We start from the raw sequence: 17129 nt of genomic DNA on the forward strand, positions 1-17129 counted from the left end.
GAGAAAGCAATGTTTCAGAGGTCATTGTCTGTGGTCTAACCACTTCAGTCCCTTGTCCTTTTTACTTTGTTCAGTACTTGGAGAGAAGCTCTGATTAGGGAGGAGCGAGGTCACATTTGTTGTGTTGTGGGAAATCCCCAAGTTGCTTCAGATGATTTTTTTGTCCCAGATATTCCTGGAAAGCCTGGTCCTGTTGATTTTTCTTGTGGCAGATGTGCTTTCAGACTGGTGTCCTGCAAAATCAACATGAATATATGAGAGAGGCAAGGATTGGGCGGTGTATTATTGTCATATTGTTAAAGTATAAAAACCTGTGTTACACTGTCTGTATGCTATATAGTCACTACGCTTTACTATGGCTAAAACGTTGATAATATAAAAGTGAAACTGTTACGCAGAATACAGTTTTGTTTTGTGATGAACTGTTTTGATTTTGACAGTGGAACATAATTTTTATATTATTCATTTTTTAAGATAAGGAAATGTAAAATAAACAATAATATTATTATATGGTTCCCATTAACTACGAAGAGATGAAAGCTTCACATTTATCCCAAAAATAATGCAATGAGTGGGAAACATTAAAACCTTCAGATGCCTCAGTTTGTGCTAAAGGTTTCACTGGATTTCAAAAGAGCCAAATGATGGTGTAGACTTCTTTTTTATTTTATTTTTAAAAATTAATTAATTTATGAATAAATTTGAACCTGGTGTTTTTTGAAGAAAATTTGTGATTTTGGAACAATAGGACTGTTTTGTGCAATTCTATTAAAAGTAAACTTAATGTCTTTTTTTAGCTGAATAAAATAATCTAACGTGTACATTTTATTGTTATTATGTCTTTGTCCCTGTTCAGTCAGGGGTGTGAAGAAATATGGAGGGTACTGTACATATTTGTATGGCTTGCTGTATGGTTATGCTAAAATGTTGAGACTGATTGGATGGTAATGTCATTGTCATGTCTCCCCACCCCACCCCAGTAATTATTATAGACAAGATTTACTGTGTGTGGTCCCCTCAATGTTCAAATGAGGATTATGCCGTTGGTCTGAGACACTAACATGTGTGTTGGCCACATGTAAGGCTGAGGAATGCCAGGTGCACTCACCCAGACAAGTGCAACATTCACAATTGTTGGGCAATTGATTTAGGATAAAGGATTTAATGACTGAAGATTTAAGAGCACTTTCACATATGTCATCAGAATTTGAATGCCCCCCTCTGCACTCAGAATGCAATTACTGGGACTAACATCAAAATAGAGTGAATTGGAGGCATGCCAATTCAGTTTCTCTCCCAGAGACATGGATTGGAAAATGAATTCTGTAGCAGACACTTGGTTGGCAGGAACTACTGTAGTCCACACTCCTCACAGCAGGTGGAGTAATATTATAGATCCTCCAATAAATCTACTTGGAAAAAACATGCGGCTGCAATATACGGTCCCAGAGTTCCACTTGCCCTAAGATTGTGTATTACTGTTAAAAAAAAGCACCAAAGTTTTGTGTCTGAAAAATTGTGTCCTATGGGAAAGTGCTCACTGGGGGACATTAGTATACATGGTAGTCCTTACCTTTTAGCTCTTGTTGAGATTTGCTCCAAGTTTCTCTTTTCTGAGGATGTTTGCATAGGGAATCTGGAAAGGTACAAAAATATTTTGTTACTCTGCCTCAAATATAAATGTTACCAGTATGGTGTTACACAGTGTATGGGTAATCCAGATACAATCTGAGCCCACAGTGCTTGTTATACTTTTTTATATAATAATCAAAATTCAGTAATCATTTAACAATGATTTAAGCAAGTTTGTAAATGATTTTCTCTATGCTTTTCTCCCTCTCTGAATCAGAGATAGCACATTAAGCTTACCTCTGCAACATCCCCAGCACTTGTGCAGTAGGAATGATGTATGGTGAATGCAACCAGAGGATATGCACCATTCTACTGATGTCATCCAAGTACTAATGAGCAGTGGGACCAGGAAACCCTGGCCAATGTAACCTACCCTTTCCCCAGTGGAACAAAGCCAATGGCTTTCTGCTGCTGCAGACATCCCAGTCATTGACAGCTCATGATACAGCCTAGCCCCTGAACTTGCAAGGTCTATGGTTGTAGGGCTCAGCACAAGCATTTTAACTGACGTAACCACCTAGTGGCCCCTCTTTGAGCAATGATTTTCTTACAATGATTAATACTAGCTGTATAAAGTCACATTTTGTTCTGTGCCAATGATGTTTAACCATTTTACTTCAGGTAAATAAGGGAGCAAAGGAGACGTTTATGTCGAACCATACAAAATTGACTGACTAAACTTACACAAAAGGAACTCTTAAATGTGTTTATATTTAATTCACTTGTGCATAAACGTTTTTTCTTTGTTGACTTTTGTTCGTTAAACAATGAATTTAATTCACTTTAGTCAAACAGTGGCCTAGCACAGTGTAGCAGTACATCCAGTAGCGAGAGTACAGTTATCATTGCTGCCTCAGTACTTAAATACACTTACCATTTGTAACTGCTGTACCATCTCTTCTCTGTATGCCAGCTCTCTTTTCATTTGGTCCTGAAAGTTATCTGTAGGGTCAGAATAAAGATGCTGTGAAACAAAACTATTTTCAGTGTGCCCTTTCCCCTCTTTTTCACCCTGACAATGAGTGAAGCATGATGAATGCAATCCTCTGACACACAGCCACGCCATCAAGGATTTCACATTCAAAATCCCACAGTGCACACCGTAGGAGAGCAAATGGAGGCACCTCTCTCACTGAGGCCATCTGAGCCACTCATAGATGCCTGATGAGCTGCTAGAAGGTGCTAATGAGTAATGAGGTGTCTGGTCAATGTAACCCACCCTACAGCAGCAGAACAAATCTGCGTGTGATGTCTTAGACCAGTGTTTCTCAAACCTCTCCTGGAGTACCCCTTGTCCTGCATGTTTTACATCTCTCCCTGCTCCAACACAGCTGATTCAAATGATCAGTTTGTTATTAAGCAGCTTCAGGAGTTCATAACGAGTTGATCATTTGAATCAGCTGTGTTGGAGCAGGGAGAGATCTAAAACATGCAGGACAAGGGGTACTCCAGGAGAGGTTTGAGAAACACTGTGACTTAGACTAACGGGTTAGCATGCAGAACAAGCACCTCTACTGAATACCCTGCGACCCCTTTCAAAATGCTCTGTTAACATATAAAAACTACAGCCACGCATTGCTTAACGTCCACGATACGTTCTGTAAAATAGGACTTTATGTGATTTGGATGTTGTGCGAACGCTATACTAAATACAGTATATGGTATACTATGTACTGTAACATTATCCGCCTGGCAGCGCAATCGCTTTATTTCCATGATACATGAGATACATGTGTTGTGTGTGGGAAGCATTGCCTTCACTATGTCCGGTTATGTCCACTACGTCCCATTCTGCGATCGGGATTTTTAAACTTTATTATAATGGGACTATGGGCTACGGACACATATGCGAACGGACAGTGTCTGAATGGACGTTAAGTGGCGCATGACTGTATATATAAATATAACAAAACCAGATTGCAATATCATCTATTTCTAGAGTCAAAACTCAAATCAAAACTGTGACCCACTCTCTAATAACCAATTATTAGCAAGTAAAACACATACATACATACATATTTGCATATATACATGTGAGAGAGGGAGAGACATTACAACCATATTAACAAACAAATAGCTTCAATTTTTCCCCAGAAGAATATATCCATCAGTGAAAAGCATTTCATTTATGTATGAACAAATTTATTTAATAGAATCATTTAACCAAACCTGAAAAACTCATCTCAGTCTGGGATGACTGCTGATTTTCATGTCATACACATATATCATACATACAAAAAAACTGAGAAAACTTGCACTGAACATGGCTGAAAAAAAATGCCACAACTGCCAGTAGGTATGGCATTGGGATGCTGAAGCCATGATCGTCAATGTACAGAGCCACCAGACACTTTGGTGTGAACTGATAATATCATGTCTGAAGTTGTGATACATTCAGACACATTCAACATGGGACAACAGCCAGGGCAACTTTATGCCACTAACTCCAGTGTGTGTGAGATCAATATTTTTGAATGATGCATCTGTGGTATTGACATCCGGAACTTGTACAGAGAAAATTGGACATCACCATGTTAAGATTAGCTCCAATACAGTAAAACAGTGACTGTAAGAAGGTCTAGTGTAGTGTAACTGGCACAGGCTGGTGCATAATGCCTGAGCACAAACACATTCCAAAAGAAAATGCAGAATTGCCCCAGTGGCCTGTCACACTTCTGTTCTCATACGTCTGCCCAAGGACAGGTACCATCTACATTTTGTTGCTCAAGTGGAATAGTTTGGAAGTGGAGGTGTGATGTTATACATACAGTGGTCCACCCCCACACATTAAACCTTACTTTGAGCAAAATATTTATTGTATGCCAGACAATGCACAGCATTTGATAGAATTCTCTTGTTGCCAAATTTTAAGGCTACAATAAAATATAATAAAAAAGTTTTGTGTAATTCTTATGCTATGCCCTTAAACATTTGAAAATACGTGAATGGTCAAGGTCACAGGTGAGACACAGAATTTGGACTGAACTGAGATGAGCAAATTAGTGACATAGTGAAAAGACTAAACATAATGAAGGAGACCTACAGACTCACTGCCCACAGTACATGTGGGAATAGTGTGCATGTGTGTTTGTGTTCCTTTAACACATGAAATATTGGTATGAGTGTATATATCTCTGTTTCTGCCAGCAATATATAAAATTGCAAATCAGTGTAAAGAATAAAAAAAAAACCCACATTCAAATGACATCGCCAAATTAGCAACTGGTTTGTATTTCTACTGTCTGTCCATGTGTGTAATGGTGATAGCGATGTATGCTCTCGCATGTAGACTAAAACTTGCTGACACACTTTAGAGAGAGTTACGTTTGACAAAAAGGGAGCTTCGACGATGAAAACCTATTGTCCACATGAGTGGAGCTGCTGCTCAGGAGCTGAATCCGTATGGCTCTCATCTCACATTTCTGTCCTCCTCACTATTTTCATTAAAAAATAAAGTGACTAAAACAAATGATGATGAAGGAGAGAAATAAATTGAGTCCTGAGTCACATCTGGATAATGGGTTGGAAGAAGGGCAATACAAACAAAATGGGGGGCATCACATTCTGAATATCTAATGTACATAAACCTGTTTACCTGTACCAGAGGAAGTAAGAAGTGCTGACAGTATTGAAATTAAGAAAATAAATAGTGCAAGTCAAAGGGTATGAGTCTGAAAACTCAACTCACAGCCAGTCTCTCTCTGCCTTTGATCAAATCTCTACTAGCCTCTACTAGTATGAGTAGCCTCTTAACTAGGCTACTCATACTCAAAAAGCAAAGTTTTTCATTAAAAGACAATCAGCATTACTTTCTATCCCTCCTATTCCATGGTTAGAATTAAATTGACAAGCAACCAATTAGTTTCAGTTATCAAGTCGATGTATGGTACGACTGTACACGCTAAAACAGCCATCAGACTAAGTTTAGACTCAAACAGCTAACTAGTATAAATTAGCTAGAAATTTTACAAATAATCCAACAGATACTATATATATATATATATATATATATATATATATATATATATATATATATATATGTATATATAGTAAAAATTAGCATGGAGCTCAATTAGCATTAGCACAGGGCGCTTCAAGATAATGCATATATACCGTATATATATAGTGCGTATAGTATAGCACAAGTGCTAATATTCTTTCAGGTCTAATACCTATAGTATATTATACTGAACCATAATTCAACAGCTATCAAAGAATCTGATGCAAAATGGAAAGCCAGCTCAGACAGAATAGCTAGATAGCTAGCTAATCTGGAAAACATACACAATTTACCAGTAACTAACTAGATAACTATCCTGTTTGTGCCAAGGTGAAAAATAGCTAGCATTATATAGATAGCTAGTGCCATTCCCTGTGGTACAAATTAAAAAGGTCATGGGATATAATAAGACATTTGTCATAACTTATGGTAGCCTGCTAGAAAATATTCATGGAAGAATTGCATGGTAGTGAATGATGTACGACCAGGTCTGATAGCCAACTAACATAAATGTTGGTTACTTTCTGCAGCTAATGTGTAGCTAATTAGCTGCATTACAAATTGACTGAAAACTTATCAGGATATATCCCATCAAATAATTTATGTTAGAGACCATGTGTTCTTTCAAACAAACCTTTAGTGAGGTAGATGATCTAGATTAGTGCTATATACATTGTGCTACCAAGGCCACAAAGCTAATGAATGTAACATACCCTGTGATCACTGCTGCTGCTGGTGTCAGACTGTAATGCAGTGACATTAGCACGTATCTAACAGACCACACATTGCAGTGGAATGTCCTGGTGCAAGCTCTTACCAGTGATGTCACCCTATATGATAGGGGCGATCGCTATAACATTATTACAAATTGGAAGAGTTGTATTTTGAAAATCTGCATAACAAAAAGTCTCATAATTGTCATGGGAAATAACTATTCACTGAATAAAATCATTTTAATTCAAAATTCTACATTTTCTGTGAAGAAAAAAATATTCATAATAAATGAGAAAGTGAAATATGCATGTCTATTTTTTCAATAGATAGCAAATGATAGCGTCTTCTGATGGACAGATTGCAAATGGCAAATGACAAGTTTAAAAGAGAAGAGAGGACACATTTCAAACTTGTTTTATTACTTCACAAGTATGTTTGAATTTCTAAATCACAACAGCGGACGCTCTGAGCCAAAGAGATCTGAGAATGTCTATGAGGGTCCCAGAGGTTAATCTATAATCCGTTTAAGTGTGTTAACAATGGAGCAATCAATTAGCTGAATAATATAACTGTGATGGCCTTCTCCTCATTGCATCTTCCAGTAGAATCTTTTTTCGTAACATAATGAAATCCCAGTAATTACTAAAAAGATATAGATAGACTCACTCTTCGTGTCTGCAACTCATGTCGATGATGTAAAAGGTTAGTTAATCTGCACAGATTCTGTGCAGTAAATGCTAATGAAAATGGAGGAGGTTAATGGAATTTGTTCACCAGCCTTCTGTGCTTCTTGGATGTTAAAGTACACTATACAATTACATGACATAAAAGCCGTTGTCTTTGCAGTGATGAAACTGCTTTAACAAAATTGTTCGCGATCTTATCCTTACTCTAATGTGGATTGGATAGAAGAGCACTGCCACTGGAGATACAATTAAGAGAAAGGCTATTATCTGCCAATGGGTAAGGATTATTCAACAAATTGGTGCAACTGTTAATCAAGCAAAACTAATGAAAGCAGGGTGAGTGAAATTATCAATTTAAGTTACATTCTTTCTACTCCACTTCAAGCTCAAAAACCTTGTAATCCTTGTACAACGTTTATTTATAGGACTACAGGGAAAGTCAAAGATCGAAGATTCCTTTATTTCTTGCACAGATGATTTGTGAGGACAAGTTATCCCTGATGACACCATCACTTTTGCTTAAATCTGGATGTGTTAAAGAAAGACCTTTGTATCTGGTATATGCTGGACATTATGGGAATGTAGAGTGAGCTCACCACTTCATAAAGATACAAATATAATGAGCTGATATTATTAAAATTAATTTTAACGAAACAGACGCACTACAGATTAAAGAGAGATGTTTGCTGTGATTCACGCCTTGTGGGAGCATTGGGCGGTGCTCCAAATTTCCCTAACTAAAGCAACACAAACATTTTTGAAATATTTATATATCTGGATATTTACTGAGATAATTCAAAGTAAATATTTTGCAGCTGATAGAATAGAATTGAACATGCAACTTTTAGGCCTAATGCCTTTGTCACTACACCACACTGATGCACAGGCAAAGGACTGGTTCCACTGAATCTCGATCCCGGGACCTTCTGCATGTAAAGCAGCTATGATAACCGCAAATACTGAATTTTAAACCCATGACTGAATATAAAACAATTAAAACTTACATCATTAATAGTTATGTCAAAAACACCTTTTTCTATTCTATTTTGAATCACATAAAATGAAGTGTCAGTGTTAACAACTTAAATTCACACTGCTTAATTGCTTTGTTCTCTTTGCGTTTGCTTAAAAAGCCTAAACTGGGTAGCCAGTAAACATTTAAAAGCTTTCCATCACACTATTGAGCCAAAATAAAACAGTTACAACTTGTACCACATCAGGTTAAATCATAGTTATACATCTGCAGTATGAGGACTTACACTTTGAGACTCATTGTTGCCTCACAATATCAATGTCAATATCAAAATATATATATGTGCATATCAATGGCATTTTCTCACTGCAATGTCTTTTTGCATCCTCATAGCAGAGCCAAATGAGTACAAGTTATAAAGATCATACTGGAATGTGAAGTGATCAAATACCACAGATATTTTATTATGACCACATATTCAGCTCCTGAATATTCCTTCTGTCTAGGAGAATGGAGGGAACAGGTAACAGGAGGTTCTGATATTGCTTGTATTCCTAAGTATTCCTATCGATGTTCTGTTTGCGACAATGATCCAAGCATGTTGCTAATTGGTCAGGCAATCAGTAGAACATTTGTAGCTTCAGCAATGACAGAAGCATAATTTACAATGTGGAATCCACTGAGCTGACTACCTGGTCCACATATTAAGAATCTGGATGAATATGCCCCTACAATGCCTGAGGAAGACTTCTAGATCAATCAGATTACACTTGTTAGACCATAAGAAATAGAATACTGAAAAAAAACAAAACAAAAAGAATCCAGCATTTGTTTCATTTTAAAGAGAAAAGATGGTAATAACTTACGAAATACAGGAAATGTGGTGTTTCCTTTGAGTGCGTGAAACTCTTGCTCCAGTCTCCTCCGCAAATCAATTTGTTCCAGGAGGACTTTCTGAAGTTCCTCTGGGTCAAGAAACAGGAGAAATTGAGGTGTGGGGAGAAAACTATGCAAGCTGTAAGTGCTTCAAGTTGAAAAAAATAACGGTGTGAGAGACTGACAAACGTCTGAAAGCAGTGGTTACATTCCTGTCACAGTGCTACTGCTGGACATACCTTTTTCCATGTTTTCAACATCCTTTTTAAGGGATACAGGTGAATTTGCTTCTTGACTTTGATCACCTATCAAACCAGAGAGGGATAATTCATAAATATTATTAAGGTTCCTGCTCTAAACTGGGTGGCACACACTTGGATCATCTTTGTGGCCTTTGCTCCGCACCTTTCTGTTTACGTTTTTTTTCTTTTGCCCTTTTCCCCTGTTGTGTGAGCGCTTGAGAAATTGCAGCATGCTCCAGAGTTGTGAGGTGAGGAAACCCTGGCTAACCCATCTACCCCTATCCCCAGCAGAACAAAGCCAATCTGTTCCACCAGCACAGGCTCCAGATCATTATTGGCAAATGATACAGCTAGGACCGACCCCAGGCCAGAGAGCTCAACTTGCTCTCAGAGCGAACGCCTTAACCACTGAGCTACTTATGAGCTACCTGCATCTTTTTATATGCTGCTAAAGTTTATCTCTGCTGAGGCAATGAATGATTTCACTGTCCCACTGTATACTACACACAAGCTACCTGGCCACACTATACTGGGTTTACAATGTAGCCTGTAAATGTCACTTTTTTCTATGTATCATTACAATACACAGGCTTCACATAACACATGCTCCAGGCTCTACTTTATTGCAAATACTGCTTCTGCATATGTACAACTGTCATACCATGTGACATAACTACAACACTCAAATCATTGTATTAGTTTGACCCAGAATTAACAATCAGCACTCCACTTGCAGTTCCAAATGTGTCCAGCAGATGCTAACCTAATACCACATTTTTAAATTGACAAGGCTGTGGCCGTGCCTCCACACAAGCCTCGCTTGTACAGGGTGCATGATGCTTAATCTGTTAGACTCTATTTTTTTACAATAATGAAAAATTAATGGTATGTAAGCAAATAACCAGTTATAACCTAAAAACTAAAGCAATGGACCATGATGAAAATTTTGTAAAAATTTGTAAAATATTCATAAAATTTTGAAAAATGTACACACTCTGTAGTGTCTGTCTGGGAAAATGACAAATGACCTGGCTCAGTTTTCAACTCTAATAGCAGAAGAATCCAGACAATGCAAGTGTCATATGATAGATGATAGCAGTGCACTGATTTTTTTTTCAGTAATTTGAAGATAATTTATAGAAAATAAATACATATGAATACATTTGAGATCTCAGCCATTCTTACTTTACTCTTTTTTCAATTAAACCATTTACGTTAAATTAATTAATGTAATTAAACATTGTGTTTAAGGGAGATGGACACTAGATGAGGATCTCATATTTCCAGTTAAACAAAATAAAATAATAATAACAATAGCATTTGCATGATTTTGTAATGTATTGTGCGACCATCTACAACAACTTGCATTCACTTACAATAATGAAAAAACTTTGTTCAGACATTATTACCGCAGAAAAAATAATTGCATAATCAGTCTGTTCTGCCAATATTTTCTGGGAAGCACAGTGTATTCTTCATGGTAACAACGGCAATTTGAATTATCCTTTGGAATTATTGTATGGAGCCACTATTTCGAAGTGGTTGTACATGTGAATTTTTTTTTTAAGTGTCTCATGTATCTTTGCACTTACAAATGTATAGATATTCATTTGACTTTGAAAAAAAAACAGATGTTTTAAGTAAAATATGTCTAATTTTTCCCATCCAAACTGGATTCATATATTTATGGTTATCATAGAGAAATCCATTATCGCTGTTATTTTTTTTTTTACCAGACTGTTTCTTTTGTGGCAGCATATCAGTCTCCTTTTACCTTGGGTTATTGGAAACTAGCACATCAGCAATGTTATACATATACATGGTGTCTCTGTGTGTTTTTTTTCTGTTCACAAAAGACATATTGTATAAAAAATTGAATGCCTTAAATGAAGCAATCAAGCATACATTTGTATGTATAATCTTCCTTTTTTCCCTTCATTTCATGTGTTGCCTTTTTAAGCCCAGCGTTTTCTTGATTTGGAAACGCGGGTGCTCTCGCTCTGTTCCTCTCTGTCTCATTTGACAAGCAAATTTGCAGACACTGCCTGAGGATAACAACCTCGTTTGACAGTCAATTAACCGTGAATAGTCAAAGCCAAGGCAGTTTGCATTACATAAATGGAAAATTAGATTATTTTTCTCCCAAGAAACAGAACTCTCCTTAAAACAGTGCCTTGGACTCTTTGGAATCAGAACTTCTAATCACGTCCCTAACAGCCTGGGAGACATTCAGCAATCAGGCAAAGATGGTTTCATTTAATTTGTTTTGTGTAATTTTTTGAAATATACGATACGTTGTGTGAGGAGATCATTATCGACGAGATAATATAAATGTTGGCACTGATGTCATAAAACACTTTTAATGTCTTTCTGACAGATATAAAAGGCAATAAGCTGTGCTCTTTGTAATGGAAGGTTTTTCAGAGGAAAAGGCAATTATATCCATTTTATATTGTTAAAATGATGATTGTCACCTTCCCTGTGTTAAGCTGATCATCTTCTTGAACTGTAATGGGTCCCAACAGACCACATACACCAATATTGCTGTAAGGAGCTGCTGTCTGTGAGTGTATTTTTATTTCATCTATTTATTTTATTCTCTAATCTCCTGAATGCACTGACATTTCATGAACCTCTTAACATGGATGTCTTTGAAATAGAAACCATTTTGCTTGTTTTTTCTTCTTTTATTATTCCATAAATAGCTATGTATGTCAAATAAAACATTCCGCATATGGACATAATTCTATGTGTGGATCTCCATACCTGCACTGTCTCTCCAGTACTCCTGCCCAGAGGATTCCGTTTCTGAGACAAAGAAGTTTCTCTCCTCTTTGTTTTCATCTGGAAGAAAAGAGAGAGCAATATAGGAAGCACAATGACCACCAATCCAGTTGTTATATCTTGAGGCGTGAATACAAATCTGGAGTATTTAAATACAGACTTCATCTCATGCCCGTTTATGTAAGTGAAAGTGAAAAAGCTGGCTATTTACCCCACACTGGACAAATCTTTGGATGATCATCATACATCCCTCTATTTTTTAATAAAAACATAAACCTATCTTTACATCAGAAAAGTGTACCTAATTTTTTTTTTTATTCTCAAAGACCTTGGCCTTCTTATGTTCTTATTAATTTATTTATATTTTTATTCTTGCATTCCTTATTTTACAGTATCTATGGGTTTAGAAGTATTCCTTATTGGTATAACATCTTATTTTTGTTTTTTTTTGTTTTATAAAATGCATTTAGTGTCCTACACAGTATTATTTTTTTTTATCAATGACAATATGGGATTTCATTTTTTACCAGTGTTTAGTACACAGAGAGGCACAGTGTGACAACGCTACTCACCTGAAAAATTACTATTGTCTTTGGTAGTGAATGCTGACTGCCCATCCCCTCTGTTTTTATGAGCCTGCATACAGGAAACAAATATTATGCATTGTTATGCATTATATCACCAGGGAAAAGGACATTTCTGTGAACTTTGAAACTGAAACAAAAACAAACTTAAACTATTCTTTGAAAACCAACATGGCTCCGGAGGCCTGTGTGCTGAATTCATACATTCACAACTGGGGTGAATTGTTGATACAGGTGTTGTAGATATTGTGCCTGTTCATGTCTGTTATCCACAGACAGATTACTATATAGCTGCAGGAACAATTTCTGAAACCCATCACAGCTGCGTACAGCTCCTACACCAATTCCAGTTAATACCGTGTCGACAGGTTAAAGATTAAAAAGGCTAATAGGCAAACACGACAAAAGGGGAACAAATATAATGTAGCCATTAAACAATACACAATTCATCTTATTAGGAGGAATCAAAGTGCTCTGAATATTTCATTTCTGCAGGGAGCTCTCGCTATCAATCTTGTTATGCATATAGATCACCCCTGCCTACAGCAGCATTTAAATAATAATTAGCTAAATAGCCTTAAGGGAATATTTACATTTTTGTAGGCCATGTCCTCCAGTGAAGCAGAAATTGGGCTGGGGTCTTTCAGCACGGCAGATGGAGTGACAGCCAGGCCCCGCTTGTCCAGCATATTTTCAGGGGACGCGCTGGGGAAGGGGCCTGAGTCTTTGCTCTGGTCCCCCATGCCGTTGGCGAGTCCCTGGAGGTTCAGGCCGCACGCCTCCGCCTGCTGCCTGCCGCCCAGGTCCTCCTGCTCCTCGTCCTGCTTAGTCTCCACGTCCACCTCCTGCTCCTCGTCGCTGTCGCTGCTCTCGCTCTGGTAGCTGCAGCTGGTGCCGGGGGACAGGTGCCGGTCCGACCCGAAGTCCTCCAGGTTGCCGTGGAGCTTGGCAATGCTCTCCGCGTCTTTCACCACAGGGCGGAAGGCCGAGTGGTAGCTGGCTTTCCTGGCGTGGAGGGAGGGGGCGTCCAGCAGCTTGAGCCAGCTCTCTGACGCGGGCTGCAGGCTGGGGGTGATGGGGGAGCAGTCGTTCTCAAAGAGTCCCGCTCGAGGGTTGGCACCCATGCCGCCGGCGCCCACTTCGCCCTGCTCCGAGAGGTCGAGGAAGGCCTGCCTCAGCGGGGAGTTTTCCGTCAGTGAGGTTATAGTGTTGGGCTGTGGCTGGAGGTACGTGGGGACCGGGATGCCGCTGGTGGTGCGGGGAGGCCAGAACATGCAAAACGGTGGGTAGAAGGCGTCTTTGCGCCCGGGCCACAAGAGTCCGGAGAGGCCGCTGTTTTTCTGTCCGTTGGATGCCTCGCTGTCGTCCTTCTTCTGCTGGCAGAGGCTGAACGCGGGGAAGGTGTAGGGGCTGGGGAAGAGCGAGGCGGTGGGGAACTTCTGCAGCATGCTGAAGCCCTTGCTGGGGACTGGGATGACGGGGTAATTGCGGGGGTTCTTGTTAGGTGACAGGCTGCTGCCGTCGATGTCCTCGTCCTCCTCGAATCGGGCCCTCTTCTGGTTGAGGTCGGGGGCGATCATGTGGGGGAGGACGGAGTTGACGGACTTGACCGAGCCCATGCTGGAGCACTGGCTTGAGGGCAGGGCTCGCTTGCGGCTGCCCCCGTTAAACATGGCCTTCACGTCCTCCCAGGCAAACGCCAGGTCGTCCGGGGGGGTTTTATCTGTCAGCTTCAGGTGCCTGCGCCAGGAATTGAAGTTGGCGGCGTCGGGCTGGGTGTACTTCGCCTCAGGCGTGCGGTGCGAGTGGAAGATGAACTTATTCGGGGAGAAGTACATGTTGCAGTAGGAGCACTTGATGCACTTGGCCCGCGAGCTGTTGTAGCGGGCTGGGATGAAGTTGCCGCGGCAGCCCCAGGCGCACTCGTGCGACACGTCGAAGGCGAAGTTGTCTGGCAGCTTGGGAGGCGTGTTCTCGCCCAGGAAGGACTTGCAGAGGCGCTCGGCCTCGCGCTTGGTGATCATGCCGCAGCGGCGGGAGGAGATGGGCATGGCGCCCGCGCGGCGCAGGATCTCCAGCTGCACGGGCGTGCACTGCACGCAGGTGATGCCCAGCGCCACGCGCCTGTTGTGGATCTCGTTGTAGCTGTAGTTCTTCAGCAGGGTGTTGGAGATCTGGGCCAGGCAGAGCCGCTCCTGGCTGTCGATGACGAGGGAGACGATGGGCACGCCGTACAGGATCACCTGTCCCACCTGGTTGGGCTTCAGCGATGAGGAGTGGTTCTGACGGGGCGGGGTGATGGGCTGCTGCTGGAAGGAGCCGGGCGGTGAGGTCATCACGATGTCGTTGGGTCCAGGAAGAATGGATTTGTCCATGCTACGGAGACTTCCTAAGGATAAAACAGCTCTTCCTCTACTGGAAAGCAATTAAAAGGAAGAAATACAATAAACATGTACATTGTGACAAAGGTCTCATTACATCAAGTTCACTAACTACTCAATTTTAGGTTCTGTGTTCTTTTATGTTCAATTTTAAGTTTTGAGTTCTTTGAACTTAGTTTAAATTAGTTCAAGTTTAATTAATTTTCAAAACACAAGTTTGCACTTTCTTGACACGAAAGTGTCTATGTGTCTATGAAAAAGGCCTTTCATAGAGCTGTGAGACTAATGCCCTTCATCATGGCACTATGCAAACATCATGCACAAAGCACTCTGCCTGCTACATACTGACAGATTGCATGTACATCAGATAGCAGAGGATAATTCAACAGATATTTTCACCATACTATTCAATAATCACTGTTACTAGAAATGCTGTGTGTAGGAAGTAACTGTGTTCTTTCCTCTCTCTGTAGCTTTGATCTAGACAGACGCAACTACATTAAAAAGTCTGTACTTAGTGGAACCTATAAGCTGTGCTTTTTAACACTTGAAAGTGAAGCATTCACTATCCAAGGCCATATGTCATGCATGTCACGCTACAGAACAACTGAAACAAACTTAAAACACTTACTTTTAGTTAAGTTACAAGAAGAAATACTTGCAGATTGTATATAGTGAATATACATTGACAAGATTTAGTAAAGCTTTGAGTTGTGCCAAGAAAATCTTGAATTTAAAACTCAAATAGGCCAAGTGAGCTAAAGGTGTTTTCTCTTAAGGTAGTTATTTGAATTGAAATTAGAGTTTCTCAATTGATTTGACGCAACACATTCCATAATTTTTAAGGCATCCTCATTTTATGAGCATTTACAATGTATTGCCCTTTTGGCATTTAAATAATATCAATAATATTCTCTGAACTTGCTGAATGTTTTATGGTGTTTAAACACAAAGCAAAAAATACAAACTGCAATCTCACCAAAATTCTATAATTTAATGCATTATGAACTGTTTTAGTTATTGTTTTCACATCAGAGATTACAACCACTTGGATGTAACAACAGTATTTTATCAATAATAATTATTATTATGAAAAGGAGAAGAGAACAAGACTGTAAAATAAAGGTAAGTGCGAAATGTTCATCTTCAAAACTTCAAACATTTCTCAACAAGTCTTTCTCGGTCAATTTGGTAGTACTTCATTGATTTGACAAATACATGAAAAACATCAATTGAATCTTACGAGTGCCTGAAACGCTTATTTATATATTTAGAATTATTATTTTTATCTTTCCATTTACCCATATTATCACTGTTTTCTTTACCTATTCACTTACAAACTTGCACAACAGAACAACTTTTTGAACGTTTTTTTTTTTTCGAAAGAAGAGTGTATTTGAAATACACTCCCTCTAAATTCATGATTCAGATAATTTACCATATTGCTTATAACATCAACCAAATTTATTTAGTCAACTGCATTCCATGTAAATACAACGGGATATTTTCTCTTAAATTTAGCATCTGAAAAGTTTATCGTCCATTGATTGTCTAAACTACCGTCCATCTAAACTACCCGCTCGTAAATCATTCCTTATTCATATTTAAAATATGTGATTACAATGTGAGTATTATCTTCAACATTCAGAATCTTCTTTTTGTATCCAGTTTACATTTTATTTATAGCTTTGATGATACAAATTCAGTCATGCTCCACGTGAACGATGTGCACAAACGTTTAAACCAAAATATACAGCTAATGCTGCCAGTTTAATTATTATATTAATTATTAAATATCATTAGATTCTTATTATTATACACGACTGTGCAGTTGGCATATGTTGTCATATTGGCTTTTTCCTGCTCTACTCCAACCTGTTGTGAGTCTAATAACAAACTATAGTGTCATCTCAGCCTCACTCAAATCACCTCATAATAATGACATGGATTTATGCTATATGTACATAAAATTCATATTATTTACTACTGCTATTAACTGTGACAGAACAAACATGCTAACAGAAAGTCAGACCGTTGCATGACAATAACGGGAAATACTTAAGATTATATTATCATATTATACCATCAGGAATTTCTTGATTCCTTCATTACTAAATCAAAAGCATATAAAAAGGAATAAATGCTTACCGCCAGGAAGAAAAAACGAAGGTTTCTAAATGAAAGAATGGCACATCTCTATGAGCCGTGATCAAACTGGTGCACAAAGAAAAGATTTATTGACGTATTGCCGAAAATA

At 38.8% G+C, this 17129-nt stretch overlaps 1 protein-coding gene across 1 annotated transcript; it reads right to left on the reverse strand.

Moving 5' to 3' along the window:
- Positions 1–156: 156 nt before the first annotated feature.
- On the reverse strand, positions 157–17081 carry skor2 (SKI family transcriptional corepressor 2). Its single transcript, XM_036529941.1, has 9 exons — positions 17021–17081; positions 13085–14906; positions 12480–12543; positions 11890–11967; positions 9121–9186; positions 8872–8970; positions 2507–2574; positions 1574–1636; positions 157–233 (listed from the first exon to the last, which is right to left on the reverse strand). Exons 2-8 carry the CDS (start codon positions 14864–14866, stop codon positions 1577–1579), a joined length of 2217 nt encoding a protein of 738 aa, XP_036385834.1. The 5' UTR covers positions 14867–14906; positions 17021–17081; the 3' UTR covers positions 157–233; positions 1574–1576.
- Positions 17082–17129: the final 48 nt, after the last annotated feature.

Source organism: Megalops cyprinoides, chromosome 5, assembly GCF_013368585.1.
Source record: "Megalops cyprinoides isolate fMegCyp1 chromosome 5, fMegCyp1.pri, whole genome shotgun sequence".
Lineage (NCBI taxonomy): Eukaryota > Metazoa > Chordata > Actinopteri > Elopiformes > Megalopidae > Megalops > Megalops cyprinoides.